General features: G+C 37.1%; 1 protein-coding gene across 6 annotated transcripts in view; it reads left to right on the forward strand.

Moving 5' to 3' along the window:
- The window catches only part of FER (FER tyrosine kinase), a 152,224-nt gene that overhangs the window by 11,225 nt on the left and 119,083 nt on the right, over positions 1–21,916 (forward strand). For 4 of the 6 annotated variants that reach the window (XR_005952028.1, XM_041395879.1, XM_041395880.1 and 1 more), the window contains exons 4-7: positions 1,614–1,713; positions 16,549–16,732; positions 19,652–19,789; positions 20,631–20,750. Coding sequence is in view for 5 of the 6 variants with exons in the window: in XM_041395879.1 (XP_041251813.1) it covers positions 1,614–1,713; positions 16,549–16,732; positions 19,652–19,789; positions 20,631–20,750 (542 nt within the window). In the remaining variant the exon portion in view is untranslated. Of the gene's footprint in view, positions 1–1,613; positions 1,714–3,356; positions 4,034–7,087; positions 8,774–16,548; positions 16,733–19,651; positions 19,790–20,630; positions 20,751–21,916 lie in introns of those variants that run through there. The other 2 variants (XM_041395883.1, XM_041395882.1) reach the window with 2 other exon arrangements.

Below are 21,916 nucleotides of genomic sequence, written 5' to 3' on the forward strand. Positions count from 1 at the left end.
ATTTGTATCTTGTAGATTTATTCCAGTTTCCATTAAGCTGTTGAATTGTTTTCTTTCTTCATGAAATTTGAGGGGAAAAAAATAGAGTACTGTTATAATTAGGTGGGTGAGATCTTTTGAAATAAAAATGGAGTTTAAAGTAATCCTTGACCATCTTAATTCCTTAAGCATTCTTTGGGAACAGACATGCTCTTGGTGTTGGTTTTATCTGTTGGAAAAACACAATCTAAGAATCATAATGTAGTTACTATAAAGGTTTCCTAATGCTAGTGCCCTGTTTTATTTTTCAGTTTTCTGTAAGAGAAGCTGTTCTTATTATTTAGGTCTTAATTCACTACTTCTTAATTGCATCTTTTTCTCCATTTGTGATGATGTCTTTAAATACAAATTGTTATAAAGTTGTTTCTCCTATATTGCCTCTATTGGTGTATAATAATAGCAGATGTGTATAATTTACAGAGTTTAGAAATATGAGATGAGTATATGTGATTGATGTGGAGACAAGGTTCTGCCTTTAAAGTAAATATGGCACAGTTGGCCCAAAAATAGAAGCTTTAGGCAGCATTTTGTTGGATTTTTAGGGAATTTAATTAAGTTTTCAGATGTTGGTGAAAGTGTTATCTGGGCCTTGCCTCCTGAAAAAAAGGGAAAATTGTGAACTTCAGCCTTCTTCCTGCCAGCTGCAAGAGGGACAATTTTTCAGTAGAATGAACTTCTTTTTCTGCACATTCACTGAGAGGAGCATTTCCATTAAAAGTATTTAATAATTTATCTTCCATGATTTTCCAGTTGAAGTCTGTTATTCTGTTGGATTTTTTTTTTTTGGTTGGAATTTTTTGTTTTTCTTACAGTATATGGTAGGTTTTTTGGTATTGTGATGGCTGGTTTGTTACTGCATTTTGTGTGCAAGTTCATGATTTGAGATTGTTTTTGAACAGTGCACTAGTTTTGGCACACACTGAATGAATGCTGGGGATAGAAGAGAAAACTTTATTTTAACTTTGTGACCAAAAATGTTATGTTCGGTGCTCAGGTACATGGTAGAGGTTTCTCATTTGGTGGTTGCTTCTGTAGTTGGGTTTTTGTGTGGGTTTTTTGGTTATTGGTTTGGTTTTCCTTTTTAAGGGTTTAAGTTTTACCATTGATAGATTATTTCATGGCAAGTTGCTGTTCTTTAGTAATTTTTATGAAATGTAATATCTAAAAATTTTGCTTTTTTTTAGGTGCAAAAGAAACTCTTTCCTGTGCATAGGACATTTTAAGCCAATATGATTTGTTAAGCATATTTTTGATTTTTTTTTGCCTTGTAATTGGAATGGAATATTATTGATGATTAGCTGGATTTTCTAAATACATTTTTAATTATATTGATGTGAATGGGTGTCTTAGGCCTCTTACTTAATTCCTTGCATTTATTGATTTTGGTTTCTCACCATGTAATTTGCACCATGTAATTTGCACCATCCTATTAAGATTTTCTCAAGCCAGTGGAAAGGGTAACGTACTTATTTTCAATAATAAATTCTGTTAATTCTGTTTTGCTAATGCTGTGTTTTTTTAATGTGTCGAGAATAAGTCTTTTTAATACTTTTTATATTTCTCTTTTCTTAAAGGTCACAAAGACAGAACTAGAGAAACTTAAATCTAGCTACAGGCAACTAATAAAAGAAGTAAATTTTGCCAAAGAAAAGTATAAAGAAGCTGTGGCTAAAGGTATGATTGACTTCATTTTGCATGTTTATTAGTGCCTTTTTCAAACCTGCTCAAACTCTTACAATGAAACAAGGTAATTATTTTTTTATTTTGAGCTGCTTGGTTGCAATATAAAAAACTAACTTCTTGTTTTAAGTAAGCCAGGCTGATTGTCATAATGTATACTTGGTATAACCTCTTAAAAATTCATAAAATATAAATGGTGATTCTTTTGAGTTTTTGTATATTCCTTCACTTTTTGAAATCTAAAATTGCTCAGATGGACTCTGGTCTCACCTGTGTTGTAGCTGCATCCTACTTGCCTGTGAATTATTGTTGCTACAGTGGCATCAGCATCAGATAACACATCAAACCTTTGTCAACCTCATCTAAAAGGGGAAAATTTGCACACTGAGATTTGCACACTGAGTTTTTTTAGGGAGTGATGTGTTCAATCTGCATGGATTTTTATTACTTTTGAATTGTGCTTGAATGATGAGATAAAAGAGAGCCTTTGTTCTATTATGTATTGAAATATCATGCTAATAGTTGTTCTTATGCGTCCTTCTTAGATTTTCTTTTCTTGTTTAGTGAAAATTGAGTGGCCATACGTATTGAATGGCAGTATGTAAGTGTAATTCCAAGATCCATCTTAAGGTTTTGTATGAGAGTCTAAATGACAGTTAATGTTCTTGGTTCTGTTGCAGTATAATTATAGTAGCTCTCAGGAAACATTGAGATTGTGAGGAGAGATTGTTTCTTTCCAAATTTGTCTCAAATTTGGACAAAACAGCAGGGGATAAAACGTTATGCTTAGCACTGTTGAACTTTTACTGTTCTTTTTCTTTTACTGAAGTTCATAAACACTTAAAAATAAAAATGCATACTTTGATGTTAATTTCATTCAGTTCCATGTTTTCTGTATGTAACTTAATTTGATTACTTGGTTTATTCTCAAGTAACTACTTAACATTGGAATATGTAGTATGTATCTTGGAAAATATAATAGGATGGTTGGATCCTAGTATGTTATTTTTAGCCTGTTTTGTCCTCTCTTCCTGTTACTAATCTGGTCATTCTCTATTCCTGAAGCACCAAACTTTCCCATTGGAATAAAGGAATGTTTTGTCTGTCAGCAGCTGTGATGCTTTGATGTGGTTTTGATTAACTGAATTAATCTTTCTTCAGATAGACAGCACACATAAATTGTTTTAAGACACTTATCTCCTGTGGTTTTCATTAACCTTCTCTTTCAGGCTTTTATATAATGTTTGTTGTATTATAATTCATATTTAATTTCATGTCTGCTAGAATCTTGCTTTGATAAACAGATGCCCATAAAAATGTTTTTCTCCCAAAAGTTGCAGATTTGTTTCTCTCCTGCTGCATCCCACACCCTGTTCCTGTTTACAAATACTTGTGCATTTGATGAACTACTACAGTTGTTCAACAGCTGCAGGTTGAGTCACTTGAATTTTTCTAAGTCTTGGTATTTCTGAGCTTTTAAGTTGTCAGACTGGTTTGCTGGTGAAGTGAAAAGTTAGGGAAGTCTTAAAATTACAATGCTTCATTATTCCAGGGTATTCTTTATTCAGTAAGCTTAGCTTATTCAGATTATGTGCTATTAAGATATATTACTTTTGTTAACTTACAAACTGTTTCAGTTTTTCAGGATTTCAAGAATTATTGAAAACAAAAGAAGAAACAGTGCTTACCAGAACAGTGGGAGGGCATAACCAAGTATTGAAAATAAGCTCAAAACCATTTTGTTAAACAAAAAAATGAAAATCTTTTGACACCCGCTCTTGCAAGTAATGTGTTAAAACAGCCCATCCAGGTTCATTTATGTAAAATGTTGTTTCAAACAGAGCCTGTTCCTCTGTAAGGGCTGTACAAGTCTGTAAGACAGTGACTGGCTTTGCCTCTCTGGAGCCAAAGGGGAAAACTGTCTCTTAGGACATACAATTTTAGCTTTACCCTGGGGGTTGCGTGTAAAGTCTTGCAGCACCTGTATGAGCTGGTCCCTAGGAAAAGAATGAAAATCACACAAAGTAGTCTGGCAAATGTCTCTGTTTTACAAGAGTAGTGATTTTGAAATGTAGTAACTTTTTCTGCTTTGTTTTAGAATAGTAAAGCCGCTTTCTGGTGAGAGAGTAGGTTTATTAGAGCTACTAGTGAAAGAGGTACAATTCGTTCTTCAGCTTGTGAAGACAATTGCTTCCCAGTTTTCTGGTTGAGTTATTAAAAGTGATATTAAGCTCTGGGCTAAACACACATGGTAGAGGATGTTAACTGATAAGGGTGAAGGCTAGCAAAGTTTGTACAGTGAAAAGTGATTTTATGATTTTTCTGGAGTCAGGAAGTAGTCTCAGGTAAACTTGAATTTCTGTGTGTGCTACTTTGCACCAGTGAAGTAGTCACTTTGATTCAATGACACCCTAATGCAGAGTTACAGGTGTTTTCATTTTTTGGTGAAAACACTAGGAGGACCACTGGGAAGATTAGCAAGTGTTAAGGACTGAATAATGATACTGGTTAGTTACAGGTTTTGTTAGTGTTTGAACAATGTGTAAAGCATGTGGTGGGAATTTTTTGTTAGTTTTTTAGTGGGGAAAAGGGAACTGGTTTCTGAAAGAATATAGGAGCTTCATTATGGAAGACTTTGTGCTGTCCAGATTTGGAGGAAGGTGAAAGCGTCTGAGATTGTGTCCGGGAAGCTGTTCGGCGGTACGCTCTGCTAGCACTTCTTCTTCTTGTGCATCAAGGGAAGCAATGGGACAGCTGTGTTGCAGGAGGAGAGCCACTGAGACTTGGCTGCCACTTCCACCTTGGGCTGGGTTGCACTGCCTTGTTATGGCCACCAGTGTCTGCCTGATGGCTCAATCAGAAATGACTGATTTATTTTGTTTGTTCTAGCCCTTACCCCAGTAAGTCATGCATAGCTGCTCCTTTCTGGACCAGTGCTTACCATAGGAATCACAAATGCAGTCTGGTTGATTTTTCTTGTGCATGGACGCTCCAGGTGTCAGGCAGTCTGGTTGATGTTAGTCATTTGCATGATAATTTTCTGTCCTTTTCTCTCCAGACATTCATTCTTGTGTTTTTAATGTATGGTAAGAGATAACAGGGAGAGAGATTATGAAGGCAGCAAGCTGAACTAGTCCAGTGCCTCTTTAATGAGGCATGCTTCAGTTTTTGGGACTCTATGGACAGATTGGATGCAGTAGTCTCTTCTGGATTAGAAAGCTTTGTTAAAAAAAACTCCACAAGGTATGTGTAGTGGGAATGCAGAGCATGTTCCTTTGCAGAACTGGGGCATTGGAGTCATAGGGCATGCAGGAGTCTTTGGAACAAAATATAAGACAAAAGCTTTTTATATTATTTCTCTGTAATGAAATGGACAGCCCTGTGAATGTGTTAGTGTCTCTATGTGTGATACTAACAAAAAACAGTGTAAACATCTTCCAACAGCAGTCCAAAGTAACAGCGTCAGAGTGTATATGAGTCTTGAGTTTACAGGGCTGTGCTAATCAGTGATGCTGAGTAATAAGGTGATTAGAATGTGGCATGTTGATGTTGCTGCTGTAGAAAAACACATCAAGCCAAAATTTGTGCCAGATGGAAAAACCATGGTTTCACTAAAGAAGTCACAAATCTTCTGAAATAATTTAATGAATAATGTGTTAAGAATACAAAATGAAGACTGTAGGACAACTGTAAGTATCAAGTGTGATATTTCATTACATTTTGAATCTCATTTAGTTGGACCAGTAACTGCTTCCACTTAAGTTTGGTGTTTGCACAATTATTTTTGTTTCTGTAGGATTGTGCATCTCTAAGTGTAGTTCAGTGTGTCTGGGGGGATTTCAAATATTTTCATCCTTGAACCTTTTGATTAAGCATTACTTACTGCTATATAAATAAGGAAATAATGATAACATGAAATCATTTACTCAGTCCATTACACGTTTTAAAAAAAGTTGAAATGCATCAATAAAGTTTAGCATCTATTTTGGTAGCTAATTTTGGTGTTATGTGTTGAAGTGTGAAAGGATTGCTCATATATCAGTAAATATTGCAAGTTGGAGCAGAGCCAGCTTTGGGAGGTTCCTACGGAGTTTTAATAAAACAGACTCTTTAGAAAAAATTACAGTTTTTGTGTAAATACATTAATTGCAGGTGTTTATCGTAGTCTTATTCCTGGTTCTTTACTGGTTGAATGTAAAAAATATTTTACAGTGCTCTTATGTGACACAGTGGATCTGAAATAAACAGTAAAGGAAAAATACATGGATTCTAAGTATTTAATATCATAATTTCATTTTATGCTGCTACAGCAGCATAAAGAGTATTTCACCAGATTTCTCTAGGCTTGTGTTCCCTGACACCATTGTGATTTAGAGGAGCTTAGAAATATTAAATGTACACCTACCACATCATACCACATTGCTTCTGTTGTAAGAATGTTTTCCCTGCAACTCAGGTGATTTAATACTTCAGAATTGATGTGACTTCTGTGGTACATACTGAAGTTTCACAGCAGCATAAACTCACATCTGTGATAAATAAGGGAGCTGTTAAAAAAGCTTTCATTAAATCAAATTATTGTCCTTCTATCCTTTGTAATAGCCAAGTGGTCAGAAAATACTTACTAGGTGGATGGTGCATTCATTCTAAGATGCCTTTAAAATTGTTATTATACAGTTACATTTCCTGGAGTTGTTGCTGCAATGAGGGAAACTCCTAGTAAGATTTTTTTAAGCTTAGTTTTGACTGAGGCTCTCATATTGCTAAGACAAAACAAGTAACACTGGCTGAACTGGTCTGTCTTACTCAGAGAGGCCAGCAGCCTGCATAGATTTAAAATTAGTGTTCCACTGCAAGTATTTCAACACATACATACTACCAGTGCTTTTGCTTGGAAGGGGTACGGTTGTTTCTTCTGTGTAAAATAAAGCTTCTATAACAGGAAACCCCAGGGAGTGCAAAGAGATTGTGGTGACTTCTTAGGGAGTGTGAGACCAGCTTGTACATACTATTTCCTCTTAACACAGGCATGCAGCCCCAGGATGTGCTGTCCTTGCAGACCAGCAGGCACAGGACAGAGAATTGGCTAGAGGTGCTTAATAGCTCACCCTGACAATATCTGACAGCAGTTCAAAAGCTAGAACATTCTTTTTGCTGTTTTTATGCTATGTTACTTAAAATTAGGCTGATAGCTTTGGTGAACTAATTCTTAACTCAGAAGTTTATGTGGTATTCTGTAAATATTAACTCTTTAAATATACACAAATAGTGTTGGGTTGGTTTTTTTTTTTCCCATTAGAAAATTATTTATTATTTTCAATCATTATTTTGTTAAGTAATAATTGGGAGAAACCTATTCTCTTCTCAGAAACTGGTTGAGTGGAGAAAGGAGTAAGTGATTTTACTTGTTGAAGAAACACATTAATATAACAATCTTGCAAGACATAAAAGGAAAAAGACCGTTGAGATTGAAGGTAAAGATCCTATCTTATTTCTGTCTGTCTTTGTGATTTTGGTCTATTAACACCTTTGTTAATTGAGACCACTGTGTCTGCATCTCTTGGTTTGCAGAGTGATAATAAGGCTGCTCAATAAACTTCTGAGCATGTTTCCAGAGGCAGAACTAACAGTCAAAGCTGTCCTAGTTTAATGGCAGCAGTTTGCATAAAAATGGCTTTGTAGATAGGAGTATTTAAAAGTTTAAATTGGGAGTGGCTTGGCTGGAGAGCACCTGGGGTGCTGGTGAATGGTAGGCTCCACATCTGTCAGCAGAATGACAGGTGTCATCTGGGGTGCATCAAATACAGCACAACCAGAGAGTCAACACAGGGGATTGTCTTCAGTATTTAGTGTTGGTGAGGCCTCACCTGGAGCCCTGAGAGCAGTTCTGGTTCTCACACTTTAGGAAGGATGTAAAGGCACTGGGATGCACCCAGAGGAGGGTGGTGGAACTGGTGGAAGGGCTGGAAAGGCTGTCCAGTGAGGGGCAGCTGGGAGGTCTGGGTTTGTCCATTTTGGAGAAAAGGAGGCTGAGGGATGACCTCACTGCTCTCTGCAGCTTCCTGGGGAGGGGAAGTGAAGAGGGACGTGCTGATCTCTTCTCCCTGGGATCCAGTGACAGGACACACGGGAAGGGCTCACAGCCATGCCAGGGGATGTTAAGACTTGACATTAGGAAATACTTGCTCATTGAGAGAGTGTTTGAACATTGGAACAGGCTTCCCAGAGAGGTGGGTGTCCCAAGGCTGTCATTGTTTAGCAGACATTTGGACAATACCCTCCAAAACATGCTTTAGTTTTTTGCTAGCCCTGAATTGATTAGGCAGTTTAACATCATGATTCTTGTAGATCCCTTCCAACTGGAATATCCTAGCCTAGCCTTAGGGAAGTGAAGCTGGGCTCAGTATGGGAGTCCAAGTGATTCAAAAGTCATGTCACTGGTTGGTTGTTTTGGATCAGTAAGAACTGTTGTATGAAGAGGTAATTTTCATAATCACCTATGGTATTTAGATGTTTCTAGCTTTATAGTATAAAATATGGAATTTAAGGAGATAATTTGGGTCAGGAAGGTTCTGAAATCAGTTAAGTGGGTAATATAGAGTAATCAGTTACAGAGCAAGTTCTACAACCTGTGTCTTTCCTATTGCACAATGAAAATCCAGGAAGTTGAACAAACTATGAGGAAATAGGACTGGCGAAATTAGAAGGTTGCCTCCAAAAGCAGGGTGCAATGATTTTTTTCTCAAGAACTAACTGTAAATTGTATTGGGAATACTGTACAGTATTGGGAATCAATTAGCATAAATATACATGGTTACATTGGTTTGATGTATAAAAGTAGTCTTTTTTTTCCCCCATCATATCTAGGCTTTTAAATTACTTACTGTAATTTAAGTGCTTAGTCCATACTAAAATTCAATTGAGATCAAGACCATGTCTCACTAGTAGTATTTGTTCCAGTTTCAGTCTGTGGAGCAGCTGAGTCAAGTTTTATGATTCTAATGTAAAAATATCTTATTGTATTAAAAAAAAATATTTCTAGAAAAAGAGCTATTTGAAAGCCATGGCCATCTCATTCATGAGTGTAAAGAATGTGTGTTCACATTCTTTACAGTGTGTTCACTGCCATAATGTAAGCAAATGATGTAATGGAGTGTTCTTTTCCAGGCACAATTAAATAATGCTCTGTGAAAAGGTGTATCTCCAAAGTTGAAATAAATAAGGAAGTGACTGTATTGGAGTTTTGATATTGATAAAATCACTTTGCTGTAAAGACAGCAAAATACTCAGAAATTATCTATGTTGTTGAAAATGCTGAAAAAATGTGTAGATGGAAAGAAATGCAGTTCTGGAAAATTATTGAAAAACTGCAGTCATAAACAATGGGAAATGCATTGTAGATCACTATATGCATTGACAGCTTTATAGTTTAATGCTGGTATTTACAAAATAAAAGTTTCTAAATCAAACTTAAGAAGAAAAGTTTTTTCTGTCTTAAAAATTATTACATGCTCAAGATTTCCATTCATTTGGGGGAGAATTCCCATTATTCAGGGGAGAATTGTTACTTCCTTAAAAAAAAAGACAAAAGAAAAATAGCAAAAGCTCTGATTCTTCCCTCTTTTTCCATTTAAAAATTTTTCTGAAATCAAGTACTGTGATACTTAGTGAGATTTTAATCCAGAAAATTGCAGCAACTCTGGAGCCAAGCTGCTTAGTGTTCTGTGGGACCTCACCTGTTCCCTCCTCAATCCTAACCCACAAGGTCACTCCTTCTCTGTCACTCCTCATACATCCTGAGGCAGTGCTCTATGGACTCCAGCTGCTCTCTCTTGTAAAGGGCACCTCTCTCCTTGACTTCCTGGATTGCTTTTCCCCAGGAGTCTGAACTCTTCATTGCCTAGCTCCAGTCCTGCCTCTGTGATCCTGACAACATCCTGGCCCTACAGCTGCACACAGACACCCAACTCACCGCATTTATCACCCGCACTGCATGCAGGTAGACACAGGCATGTCGTCCCAGCATGTCAGGGTCCTGGAAAGGATTTGTGGGACTTCTCACATTGGTGCTTTGCAAGAACCTTCTTGCCCATCTGCACCTCCTGTTTTGTTTTCGTTGTGATTGATCTCTTCCCATCTTACCATGCCCTTTCCTTAGCAGTCTCCTTCCTCAGGACTGTGGGTCACCCTGTCCATCCTGTGTAGTTCCTAGTTTAAAGCCTTCCTAAGGAGGTCAGTAATCTTACTGACAAAAATACTTTTATCTTGCTTAGGAAGGGGCTTCCTGTCTTTCAGGCAGATGGTGGTCTGCAAAAAGGGTCCCATGGTAGTAGAATCCAGGCCTGTGTGGCTGACACTGGTTCTGCAGCTACTTACCAGCCTGTATTGTCAGTACTCTCCTTGCACCCTTTCCCTTCACTGGCAGGATTAAAGAGGACACAGCCTGGTCCCTTGTGCTTTTCATGTCTGCCCCTAGAGCTCTGTAGTCACTTTTGGTACTGTCCAAGTTTTCCCTTGGTAGTGTCATTGCTACCCTCATTTCTTATTACATTGCCTCTGCTGCTCTTCCCTGTACTTACCTATACCCAGAAATTTGGATGGATTTGCTTTTTTTAGTCCCTGAACTACAAGAGACTGTTACGTTCCTGGCATATGTGTTAGTCCTCAGTTTCTGTGGATTGTTAGCTACAGTTTTATTTATGTATAAAGACTTTCTTCCTTGTTGTTCGTGTATATACTCACCTTGCCCTTCTGTTTTTAATTTTGTTTGCCTGTTTCTACAGTTTTAGCATATTTAAGGTTTCTCACTGTGTTTCTGTTGGAGGGATGTAACCATATATTGTGACATCACATGTGTCATTGGCTCCTTTTAAAAATAAATTAATTGTCAAAAACTAACCTTGTGTAATGTTGTGTCATTGGTGTATCTACATGGGATGGCATTCATTGTGTGCTGAAGCCAAAGGTCACGTTTCAATATCAGGAGCTATAAATTTAGAAATTTAGTTTGTCTGTTGTGAGCTAAGCCTTTATAATGATCTCTGTTGTGTCTTTTATGAATACTCTGTCATCACTTTGGAATGGCTGAAGGTCTGGCTGGAAGGAGTTGGAAAAGCTGGGAAAGAGGGGAAGAACCTGAGCCCACTGGCATAATTATTTCTTTTAAAGCCAAAATATGTGTGAAAACTTCCTCTATCTGCAGTGTTTATTTCCTTAAGGTCAGCTTCCCTGAGGCATTTGCACTGTACATTTAAGATGAAGTGAACATTATGAGCTGAAGTTTTTCTCAGTTTATTGTCCCATCCAGTATTTTTTCTCCTATTCTAGGTGATTATTAGGCCACAAGAGTCTAATAATTATGATTGCAAGAACTTTGTATTAGCAAATCTGCCTTTTAATTGAAAATAGACCAAAACATTCTTTTCCTAGATGGCTGTGTTGTACTGTAGGCAGTAAAATCTTAAATGAGTTTCTATTAGAAATTGAAACATTAGACTCCAGAATGAGTGAAAAAGAATGCCAGCCTTTTCTTTGTAAATATAAAACTTTCATAATTGAATTTTGCAAGCTTCACAGTACAGTTTATGGTGCGACATATTGTATACCCATCAGTTTCTATTAACATTAAACAGTTTTGTCAACAGCTGATGGCAGTAGAATTATAATTATATTTATTTATGAAATTCATTGTAGAGATAAAGAAAATTGGATGTTTCCTCTGTGCTAATTGACATGTAGAACAACTGTGTATGATGCTTCACGGCATTTTGCTACTATAAAAAATAAATTACAATATGAAAATAATACTGTAACTTTGTTCCCTGAATTAAATATAGATCCAAGGCTCTATTTTAAAGTTGAGTGAATATGATAATTTGATTTATGTCACAATTAGTTGAGGTGTTCAGCTGAGGAATAATGTGTAGTCCTTAAAACAGATGGGAAAATCAGTTAGTTTAGATGCAAATGAGGTTTCTGAAAGAGATACAGTATTACTAAATTGCAAGTTATGGGGATTTGATAATTTTAGTGTAAATTTTCAGTTTAGTTTAGCTGTTGAAGGTGGTTTGTTGCAGTTCACAGGTCACAAGCCCATACTGATGGTACATGGTATGACTTCAGATGTGCTAATATTTCATAAGCTGAAAACTGATAAGGATTGTATTTTAAACACATGCGTAGACAACTTGTAGCTCTTAAACTGTATGACATATGGAGATAATTTTAGATTATTTGATCTAGGGCATGCTTGAGTAGGAATAGCCAAACACAGAATAACTCAAGAAATAATGCAGCATTTTTGCCTCTAACTGCCACCTTGCCTGACTCTTCAGGCTTCCCTCAACACTGTGTCTCACTATGGACTGGCAAGCAAAACATTTCCGCCTTGGCTTCCAACAACTTTGGCCTCTCCTTTTTCATCCAGTCTTCATCCTGTAACTGTACATGACCTTTCCCTTCCCTTCCAAACTCTCTTCAGTCCCCTTCCAGTATTTCCTCATGCTCCGCATACCTTTCCTTCTCCAGAAAAATCTTACGATATTTATAAGTTTTACAAATACAGTAATATATGTAAGTAATATATATAAGTTTTATTTTGAAGATGACCAGATTGACTCTGTAGCCTACTGCATTTAGAAAAAAGTCTGTATAATACTCTGTATGATACTCTGGAATTAGTTGAGCTTTTCTGGTCAGGAATAATGTATATACAGGAGGAATTTAGTTCCTAAGGTAGATGGGAAAATAGGATTTTACACCATCCTGTTATGCTGTTATGCTCATGTCAGACATGCATATTGGGGTATTTAACTTCTGGGATATTATTCTGATGTGTTGGATTATTTTTCCCCTTATAAATTGTCTACATTTCATTTAGAAATAAATAGTGTGGGCTTTTTTGGAGGGAAAATAAAAAAAATTGGTCTCCTCATGAAACATGAGTTTAGATGGTTTGCCAAGGACAAAACCTGCTATATCTGGCTAAAGTTTAAGATAGACTTGTGAATGTTATCTCTCCAAAACAGTTCTGCAGAAATGTTTAAAGTGGTTTGTTTCATTCATACATACATGAAAAATTCTTCTCTGGTGACAGTTCTGGAGACATGCTTTGTCTTTGTTGTACAGAGTAACTCAGATAAATTGTAGTGTAAGAAATCTGTACCTTCCATGTACAAAATTAAGTCAGCAGTTGGATTGTTTTCAATTAAAGGAAAGACACAATATCCTTTTAAAGTGATCTGTGCTTGAAATGTAGCTGACAGTGGTGTGAAGTAGCAAGTGTCTAGAGAGCCATAGGAGAGTACAAACTGATACAAACATGCTTTGGCTTAGTGGTAATTTGTTACCTAGAGAGTTCCTGAGTCAGAAGTGCAGTCCTAGTTCTTAGTAGCTGTTCAGGATTTTTTTTTTCCCTTTTTTTTTTTTTTTTTTTTTTTCATACATGTGTCCCTTCACTGTTAAACCACGTAAGCTTTTTTTTTTTTTTTTTTTGCTTATGATAACTTTTACCAAAAGAATACATAGGTTAGCTGCGTACTCATTGAAGAAGGTCTTTGTTTTTACTCTTTCCATATAATGCCATAGAATGTACAGTTTTTACATTGAGAGAGGTTGTGCAGATCTGTTAACTGTGTCTCTTCTTACATGTTCCTCCTCAGACTCCTAGTGCTTCAGGATCCTTCACTGTAGTAATTCTTTCTGTGTTTGTCTTGTTTCCTACCTTTCTGATGGTAATGTCCTTTTCTAAACCTTTTGCATGCCAGATCTATTCTCCTTGAGGTCAAAAAATTGCTTACTTTTAAGTGGATGTAATCAGTAGCATAACAACCCATTCTGCTCCTTCGCTAAATTACATTGTGTTCAGTAACTGCTGAACACTGAGTTTATGTTTCCATCAATCTTGCTGTACTGACCCCAAGATCTCATTTCTGTGTGCATTTGGGATTATTAAACTGAAATAGTTCTTTACCCATGCATACCTCTCTAAATATTCACTCTATAATTTACTGTTGTTATAAGCATGGCCTGGTTTTTGGCAGTGGGGGGACCACAGAGGTGGCTTCTGTGAGAAACTGCCACAAGCTTCCACCATGTCCAGCAGAGGCAATCCCTGATGGCTCTGAAGATGGATATGCTGCTGGACAAAGCTGGGCCAGTGAGAGAGGTTGGTGACACCTCTGTGGTAACATATTGGAGAGGAAAATCAAAACAAAGGGGACACAGTTTTTTCTACCCAGAGAAAAGGAGGAGGGAAAACAGCATGGAGACGCCAAGGTCTGTGGAAGAGGAGGGGGAGGAAGTGCTCCAGGCACTGGAGCCAAGATTCCTCTGCAGGCAGTGGTGAAGACCATGTGAAGCAGCTGTGCCCCTGCAGCCCATGGGTGCACAGGGAATGCAGAGATCCACCCACAGCCGTGGGGGAGGTGCCCATGCTGGAGCGGGTGGATGCCTGGAGGAGGCTGTGATCCAGTGGGAGACCCGGTGGAGATTGAGGCCCTTGCTTCCGGGCTGGAGCAGCCTGTCCTTGGAGGAATGCACCCCATGGAAAGAGTGACCCACGTCACAGTCACAGCAGTTTTGGGAGCACTGTCTGCCCGTGGGGGCAGTTCATGCTGCAGTAGGTGTGGTATGGCTGCTGTTTGTGAGAGTGGACCCACATTGGAGAAGTTCATGGAGAGCTGTCTCCTGTGGGAGGGACCCAGGGCCTCACAGGGGAAGGACTCCTCTCCTGGAGCAGCGGAAGAACCCTTCGGATGATAGACTGACCAAACCCCCATGCCCTGTCTCTCTGTGCTGTCAGTGGGAAGGATGGTAGGGTTGGAGGGAAAAAGGTGTATTTAAGGGTTTATTTGATTCCTCATTATCCTCCCCTGATTTTGTTAGTAATAAGTTCACATTGTACCTTTAAGTTGAGTCTGTTTTGCCCTTGGCGTGTTTTCTCCCCTTCCTTATCTCAACTCATGAACCCTTCATTAAATTATTTTCTCTCTGCCCAGCTGTGGCAGGGGAGGGTGGGCAAGCAGCTTTCGTATGTGCCTGGCATTTGGCTGGTGTCAAACTACAACAGCTTTTTTTCCAGTTCTTTGCATTTGGTTTCCCTGATTGCTACTTTCAGACACCGTCTTCATCATCAGTTGGTTTCCCTGTTTGCTACTTTCAGACAGCATCTTCATCATCAGTTGGTTTCCCTGTTTGCTACTTTGAGACAGCATCTTCATCATCATCATCTACATCACCTCATCTGTCAGAGTCCAGCTGATATTCCTGGGACTCTCCATTGAGTGCCTACTTCCTCCTGTATAAACTAATCATAATATTTTAGCTAAAACTTTCTCCAGTACCTCTGAAGTTTCAAAGCTAAACACCATCCAGTCCTCATAATTTGTTCTCATTTCATTTGTTCTCAACAACCTCTTTTTCTGACAGCTTAGAAAAAAGAGATTCATTGACTCTTTCACGAAGTAATATTTCGTCCTGGAAATCTCTGAAGGTCTGAGGTAGTGATCACAGAAGGAAAAAAAAAATCTTTTCTTGTACCAGCTCCTTTTATATGGTGACTGTCGTTTACTTTTTCTGACAAGGTTGCTGACTCCAATGTATATGAAAGAGGATTTGTTACTGGTTTTCCCTCAGTGTGCTGTGCCTTTAATGTTGCTCTGTTTTGATTGATTTCAGTTCACAGTCCCTTACATATACCTTATATGACACAGCTCTTCCAGGTCTGCTTTCAAGCAGCTGTTTTGCCACTTATCTGTGAATGCTTACATTTTATTTTTTCTCAGCTGCTTTTTGATGGGTAGTAGATGTGTTTTTACTTGCATAAATTATTTTAAGTTTATAAGAAATGCAGTGGTCTGAATGAGGTTGCTTTAGGTAGCATATGTTTATCTGTGCAGGTACTTGTGACTCTGCACTTGGTATTTGCAGATATGAGATTAATTTTAAATGGTTTTAGTTCCTGAAAAAGTAATGAGGTACTTGGTAAATAACATGAAGACAGCTAGGATGTCATTAAAGGCTTATATGTCTGATCTTGTTATGGCTGAAATAGAGTTGATTTTCTTCACAGTAGCTGTTGTGGGGCTGTGTTTTGGATTTGTGGTGGAAAAAGTGTTGATAGCTGTGCAGTTACTGTGGCAAAGAATGGAGTAGGTGACCTCATGAAGTGCCTTGTAGCTCTCAATTCAACCCTCAGCTGTACTTGAGGATTTCCAGTCTCAGTGGTGCAAAGCTGAGGCTGTAGAGCCAATCCTGATCAGGATATCAATGTGATAGGGAAATGTTAAGGTGTAGGAGAGAAGCTGCCCGTTCTGAGTGGGAGTAACAGTGTGAGGGTTCAGCTGCTCATATGTAGACTGACTGCATCATTGCTTTATTAGGATTATAGGTAGCAACAGGAATGCTTGAATACAAAAACATAATATATTTTTGGTGCATCTAATATAGGAGGACATCTCTTTCTCTTCTAAAAATACGATTTTGCAAATAAAAGAAAAGCTTTGAGATAGTAATGCATCTGAGATTTCTTTCTTGTTGATAGTTTTATTATTTTTATACTTGTGGTTTTTATATACTTGTAGATAAGGAATTCATAAGTTTCTGCTCAAAGAAAATAAATTTTTCTTACAAAGCTTATTAATTAGAAAATCTAGACATTTGATCATACGCATTATCTGGAAGTGGTTGGATTTTACCTTCCTCAGAGAAGTACCTTAAAAATTACGGTAGAAAAAGGGGCAAACCTGACATAAATTTACCAGGTGTGTCATCTACAGGCCTGTATACTTTTTAAATCACCATGTGCATTTTTGTTTTGTTTTCTCTCAGGAAAGGAGACAGAGAAAGCCAAAGATCGTTGTGAAAAAGCCACTATGAAACTTCATATGTTGCATAACCAGTATGTGTTGGCACTGAAAGGAGCACAATTACATCAGCACCAATATTATGATACTACACTTCCTCTGTTACTTGATTCACTACAGAAGATGCAAGAAGAAATGATTAAAGCCCTGTAAGATATATTCTTAAATATTTCTAACTTGTGAAATTTCTATGTGTACTATTCTAATTAATTTATAAGAATAGTTGAAAATAAGATACTGTGATTAATTATTTATATATCAGGGGATAACAGTTGAAAAAAGTCTATCCAAATGATGCAGATGGTAGTTGTGAGTGCTCACTTCAGCCTACAAACAAGACACCATCTTCTTATAAATTCTTACAGATTGACTGCGGTGTTTATATTTGATCTCATGATTTTTCCTTCAGCTTAGAGATAAGAGGCAAGTTTGTTGCCTCTCTGGTAGTCATTATTATGAATTCCACCAGCAACAAATTTTGTTTAAGCTGCCCAACTCTCTTGAAAGTGATTGTGGAGGAGCCACAATCAGATGCATAGTTAATAGTATGGGTGGGAGGATTAACAGGATTATGTAAACTTGATCTCACTGTAAGGAGTGTCCCTTAAAATGATCTTTCCTAAAAGATCATTCTTACATCATTGCAGAGTATGTCAAAGTGATGACATCTGAGAAGGTGTATTGAGGACGTTCAGCCCTCCTTTCTGGTTTGTAACCACCATACTGCCTCTTTGTCTTAGTTTAGAAAAAGAGGTGGTTACCTTTTTTTGTAAGTGTTCTTAATTTAGATGTGAAACACTCTTCTTCAGTTCATTTTCTTGCCTATTCTGAAGTCAGAATTCATCTTGATTTCAGTGTACAGGAAGTGAGCGGGAGTTGGGGATTCCACACTTTATATGGTGCAGGCCTCATTAGCTTCTCTATGCAGTAACATTTTAATTTTTTTGGTTCAGGTAATGGTATTGAAGTAAAGCTTTATAGTACTCCCTGTACGGTCCTTTTAATTTTGTTTGTAAGATCACAGTAAAAGGCTACAGCTAAACGTGTGTGCTCTAATTCAGGTGAATTTAGGATCATGAGCTATAATAATTAACTGAGGAAATTTATGATGGAACAAGAGCTTATTGAAACTTATCTTTGCTCTTCCTGTAGTAAAAACCTGTAAAAAATACTTTTGTCTCTACATAGACTTTTTTGTGAGTTCCATATGTATTGGAAAATGATTCTATTCTAATAACTTATACTAACTAATATACAGAGATACTGATTTCAGGTGTAGAGCTTAGTGTGACAACCACTGTGAAGCAAAACTTCCTCAATAACCCTAATTTTGCAGGTGAATTAGTTTTTTAAACCTGATAAAGTATAGATTAATATTGCTGATGATTTTTTTTCTTCTTTTTTGTCATTGTAATTGTTACAGATTCTCTAAGATATCGCATTGCTGTATTTGATGTTTAGCTATCTTTTCATCACACTCCATGAAGTACTTTTTTGGACCTTTTCACACATGATATTCTCAGAAAAGACAAGATTTAATGCCTTCTCTTGCCTGTTTTCTGCTCAGAACTAGTGCACTGAAAAAATCCTATCACACCATTCTTTTTTATAGAGCACACATAACTTGAGATCTTATCCAGGAAAAATGCATTTGCACTTTTTCCTCTGCATATTTGGCTAGCCAAAATTCATCAGTGTTTTTTTGAATGTCCACCATGCTTTGGATCCTGGCAAACTAGCAAATTCATCAGAGATAAAAATAAAATAAGAAATAATTATGAAGGTACATTATGAAGGAAAACTAAAAGTTAAGAAGAATAGAAGGGTGTTCCGAGTATATGTCACTGTATACCATTATAAGAGTAGTGTCACAATACCACCTCTTCCTCTGCAATTCATTTTTCATTTGGTTTTTCCCACTCTTGGAAGCAGGTAAAGACAAGGTTGAGTGGCTTGTGCTTTCTCACAGCAACTTCTTGGTTAATTTTCTCTCCACTTGTAAATATATGCTTACTTGTGATTTATGCCTATTTTTGTCTGAATGACAAATAATATACATAAAAAATGCTAGAACATAATGGAAGACCAGTGTTGAAAGGAAATGCACACATTTCTGTAAATAATTTTGCTTTATGCCAGAATATATTTTGTCATGAATCATGAAAAAAGATCTTCAGTGTTATAAATGGGTAATGTGATGATTTGCTCTCACAATTAAGAGATTAACATTGTGTGTATGTTAAGAGAAGTTTTGTTGATGTATCATTATGTTATTGTAGTTTGTTTCAATGCCCTCTGTTCTGCCTTTTCCTCCCTCTATTGTTGCCATTGGACAGCCTTGGTTGTCAGGGTCATGTGGAGGAAGGGCATGTATTTGTGCCCCTTGTATGGGGCCTTCGGGAATGAGCAAAGCTTGTTGCTAGGGGGTGCAGCATGGCAACACCTGACCTCCAGTTAGGTTACAAGAAAGCAGTCTCCACCAATAGATGTTGAATAGGAGTTGATGGACAGACTTGGGGAGGGGCCAGGATTGGCTGATGCGACCTCCAGGGGTATAAAAGGCGGAGCAGCCATGTTTAGGATGAGCTTCTGGCAGTTGATGAGGCTCCCAGCAGCCCTGCCCTTTTTCCTGATTCAGTCCTTTACTGATTCAGTTTGTTGAGGTTTAAAAAACCTTTGAAATTTTAACATGAGCGGTTGTTTCTCAGCTTCAGTGTAGGTTATAACAAGCGTGGTAAGTCCTGTGTGAAGAAGAGCATCATCACTGAACTCTATTCATTCCCTTTCCTTGTAATCTCTTGTTTTTAGTTTAGCTATGCTGTGTGTTGGTGCACTGAAATCAACAGAAGGAGCATGGTCTTGAGAGACTCTAGCCACCCTAAGTCTGTAGAGGAAAGTCCTCAGGTGATGCATTGCTTCTTTGGATAATATATTGTCATATTTTTCCCTTTTTAGCTAGTTGGAACAAGAATTTGTAGAAGCAGCAGACTGAAAATTTGAAGCATCTTCAATGCCATCTATGCCTTCAGTGCCATATTATACACTAGATTTTTTTTTTTCCTCTCTAGAAAAGGGATCTTGGATGAGTATAGTGAGATCACCAGTCTTGTAACAGAAGAGATTGTGAATGTCCATAAAGAGATCCAGACTTCGGTGGAACAGATAGACCCTAACTCTGAGTATAATGACTTCATAGATACTCATAGGTAAGCATTTTCATCTCATGTTTCTTCTTGAAGAAACCCTGCATTCAACTGAAACTGCTTAAGTGCTCAGAGGAATTTGTTTCTGTTTGGTTCCTTTTACCTTGTTTCTTGTACAACTTCATCCTAATTTGAAAACTGTTTTACTTTGCACGTACAGAAAGCTGGCTGAACAGTCTGTTTGGCTGATTCTAGAAAAACAAATTTCCAGTCACTTGAGAAGAGCCAGGACTTTGATACTGACAGTAGACTACACAATACAGGCTAGACTCAATGTGAGCCAGTTTACTGTTTATTTGGATGCAATTTGTATTCTGGGCTAAATTTGTTCCAGTTTAAAGTCAACTGTAGATACCTTTGTACTCTGCAGTTATTGCAGGTTGAGACTTCAGAGCATGCAGATAATGCAAGAAAGTTCTTACTTAAAAGGAGTATTTCCCATTTATTGAACTATTACTCTGTTTTACTGTATGAAGAAATAGCTCTAAGACTTCTTTCATTATCTTTTTATTATTGTTACGTGTGAATTGTTGGTTGTCATGTGCTGGTTTGTGATGGAAGCAGGTAAGAGTCACCCATTCACATTGGTGGTCTTTGAGAACCTTGATTTTGCTGTGAACTTGATTCAAAGAACTATAGTGCGTTTTATTATCTCATGAGATTTTAGAATGTTTTTTTAGCAGGAAAAAGAATATGTATACAATTGCTATCTATCCTTATATTTAATATATAATTTTAACTGTAATCTAGTTAAGGAAATACTTCAAAACCTAATGATTTGCTCTATGATCTACTCAAAGATACATGTTGATTTTGAAATTATAACAATTATTTACTAAATTAGGTCCTCAGAAGTTGTTGAACAAGAAATAGAGTTTGATACGTCTTTGCTAGAAGAAAATGAAAACCTTCAAGCTAATGAGATCATGTGGAATAATTTAACAGCAGAAAGTTTGCAAGTCATGTAAGTCTCTATAAATCTTTCATCCTTTGGAAATGCTATTCTGTATTATATCTATACTCACTTAGATCCTTGCATGGCTGTGTCTCCATTTTTAAGGTCCAGTTTCTAAGTGTGGTATTTTCCGGCTACAGACTCTTTCCCATGCTGGTTGTACTGTTCTTTGCACAAAATTCTTCTCCTTAGTCTCCTCAAAAACTTGCCCTTATTTTCAAAGTATGCAATTCCCCTTGCCAGTTAATAAAATGCCCCAAAACTACGATGAGTCCTCCTTGGGAAGATGCTGGTTCATTTTCCCAGAAGTGTTTCCACATTCACTAACCTATTAAAAACAGCAAAATATTTTGATGAAACTACTGAGTAGAGTTATGTGGTCAGTGATTTAAATCACCGTGTAGAAAATTTTCATGAATAAATTTATTTATCTTGTTTTTTAAGTGTTTGCTTCTGTTTTCTAAAGGAGATTGTTATTCACTATCGTAACCTTTAGACTACATTAACTTAGTGACACAGATGTAGCTGTTGTGTAGTGTTTCACAGAGCTTTTAGCTATTCAGGGTGATGAGCTACCTCTCTGTGTTTTGTTAATATATTGCCTAATTAAATATTTCCACTACTTTTACCAAGTTCGCCTTTAATCATTTGTTATGGGGAACAAATTGACTGCTGAGGGTATTCTTTTTGTATATTACCGGCCTCAACTTTCGACATAAAATGGTCCGGGTGGTCACCTGTGAGATTGCAACTGTTAATCATGCATTAAAAATGGGAAATTCAGAATTTCATTGGTTGATGTTTTTGCTGTGTCTACTGTATTTCAGTTCATGTGAGACTTATTTGAAATATTTTCCCCTTAGAAAGTGTTACTGGTGCAAATAAGACATCAATGACATATTGTGGGAATTTTTGGATTTAGTTTTCTTTTCTTTAATTTCACTTCCTTAATCAAACTATGATCCTTATTTTGTGTAGGTTTTTCTGAAAACCAAAATCAGTGTGAAGTATTTTCAAATGTAAACATATTGCAGTGTCTTCTGCAGGTTACTCTCATCCTTGTGTTTTCTCAACATGACAGAAACTCTGGATTTTATTAATTCCTTTTTAAGGCTCTTAATCATCCTCTCTTCTGTATAATTTGATTACTTTTTGTAAATGTATTCCACTGATAA

This window comes from Onychostruthus taczanowskii, unplaced genomic scaffold (genome assembly GCF_017590055.1).
Source record: "Onychostruthus taczanowskii isolate IOZ18803 unplaced genomic scaffold, ASM1759005v1 scaffold120, whole genome shotgun sequence".
NCBI classification, from domain to species: domain Eukaryota; kingdom Metazoa; phylum Chordata; class Aves; order Passeriformes; family Passeridae; genus Onychostruthus; species Onychostruthus taczanowskii.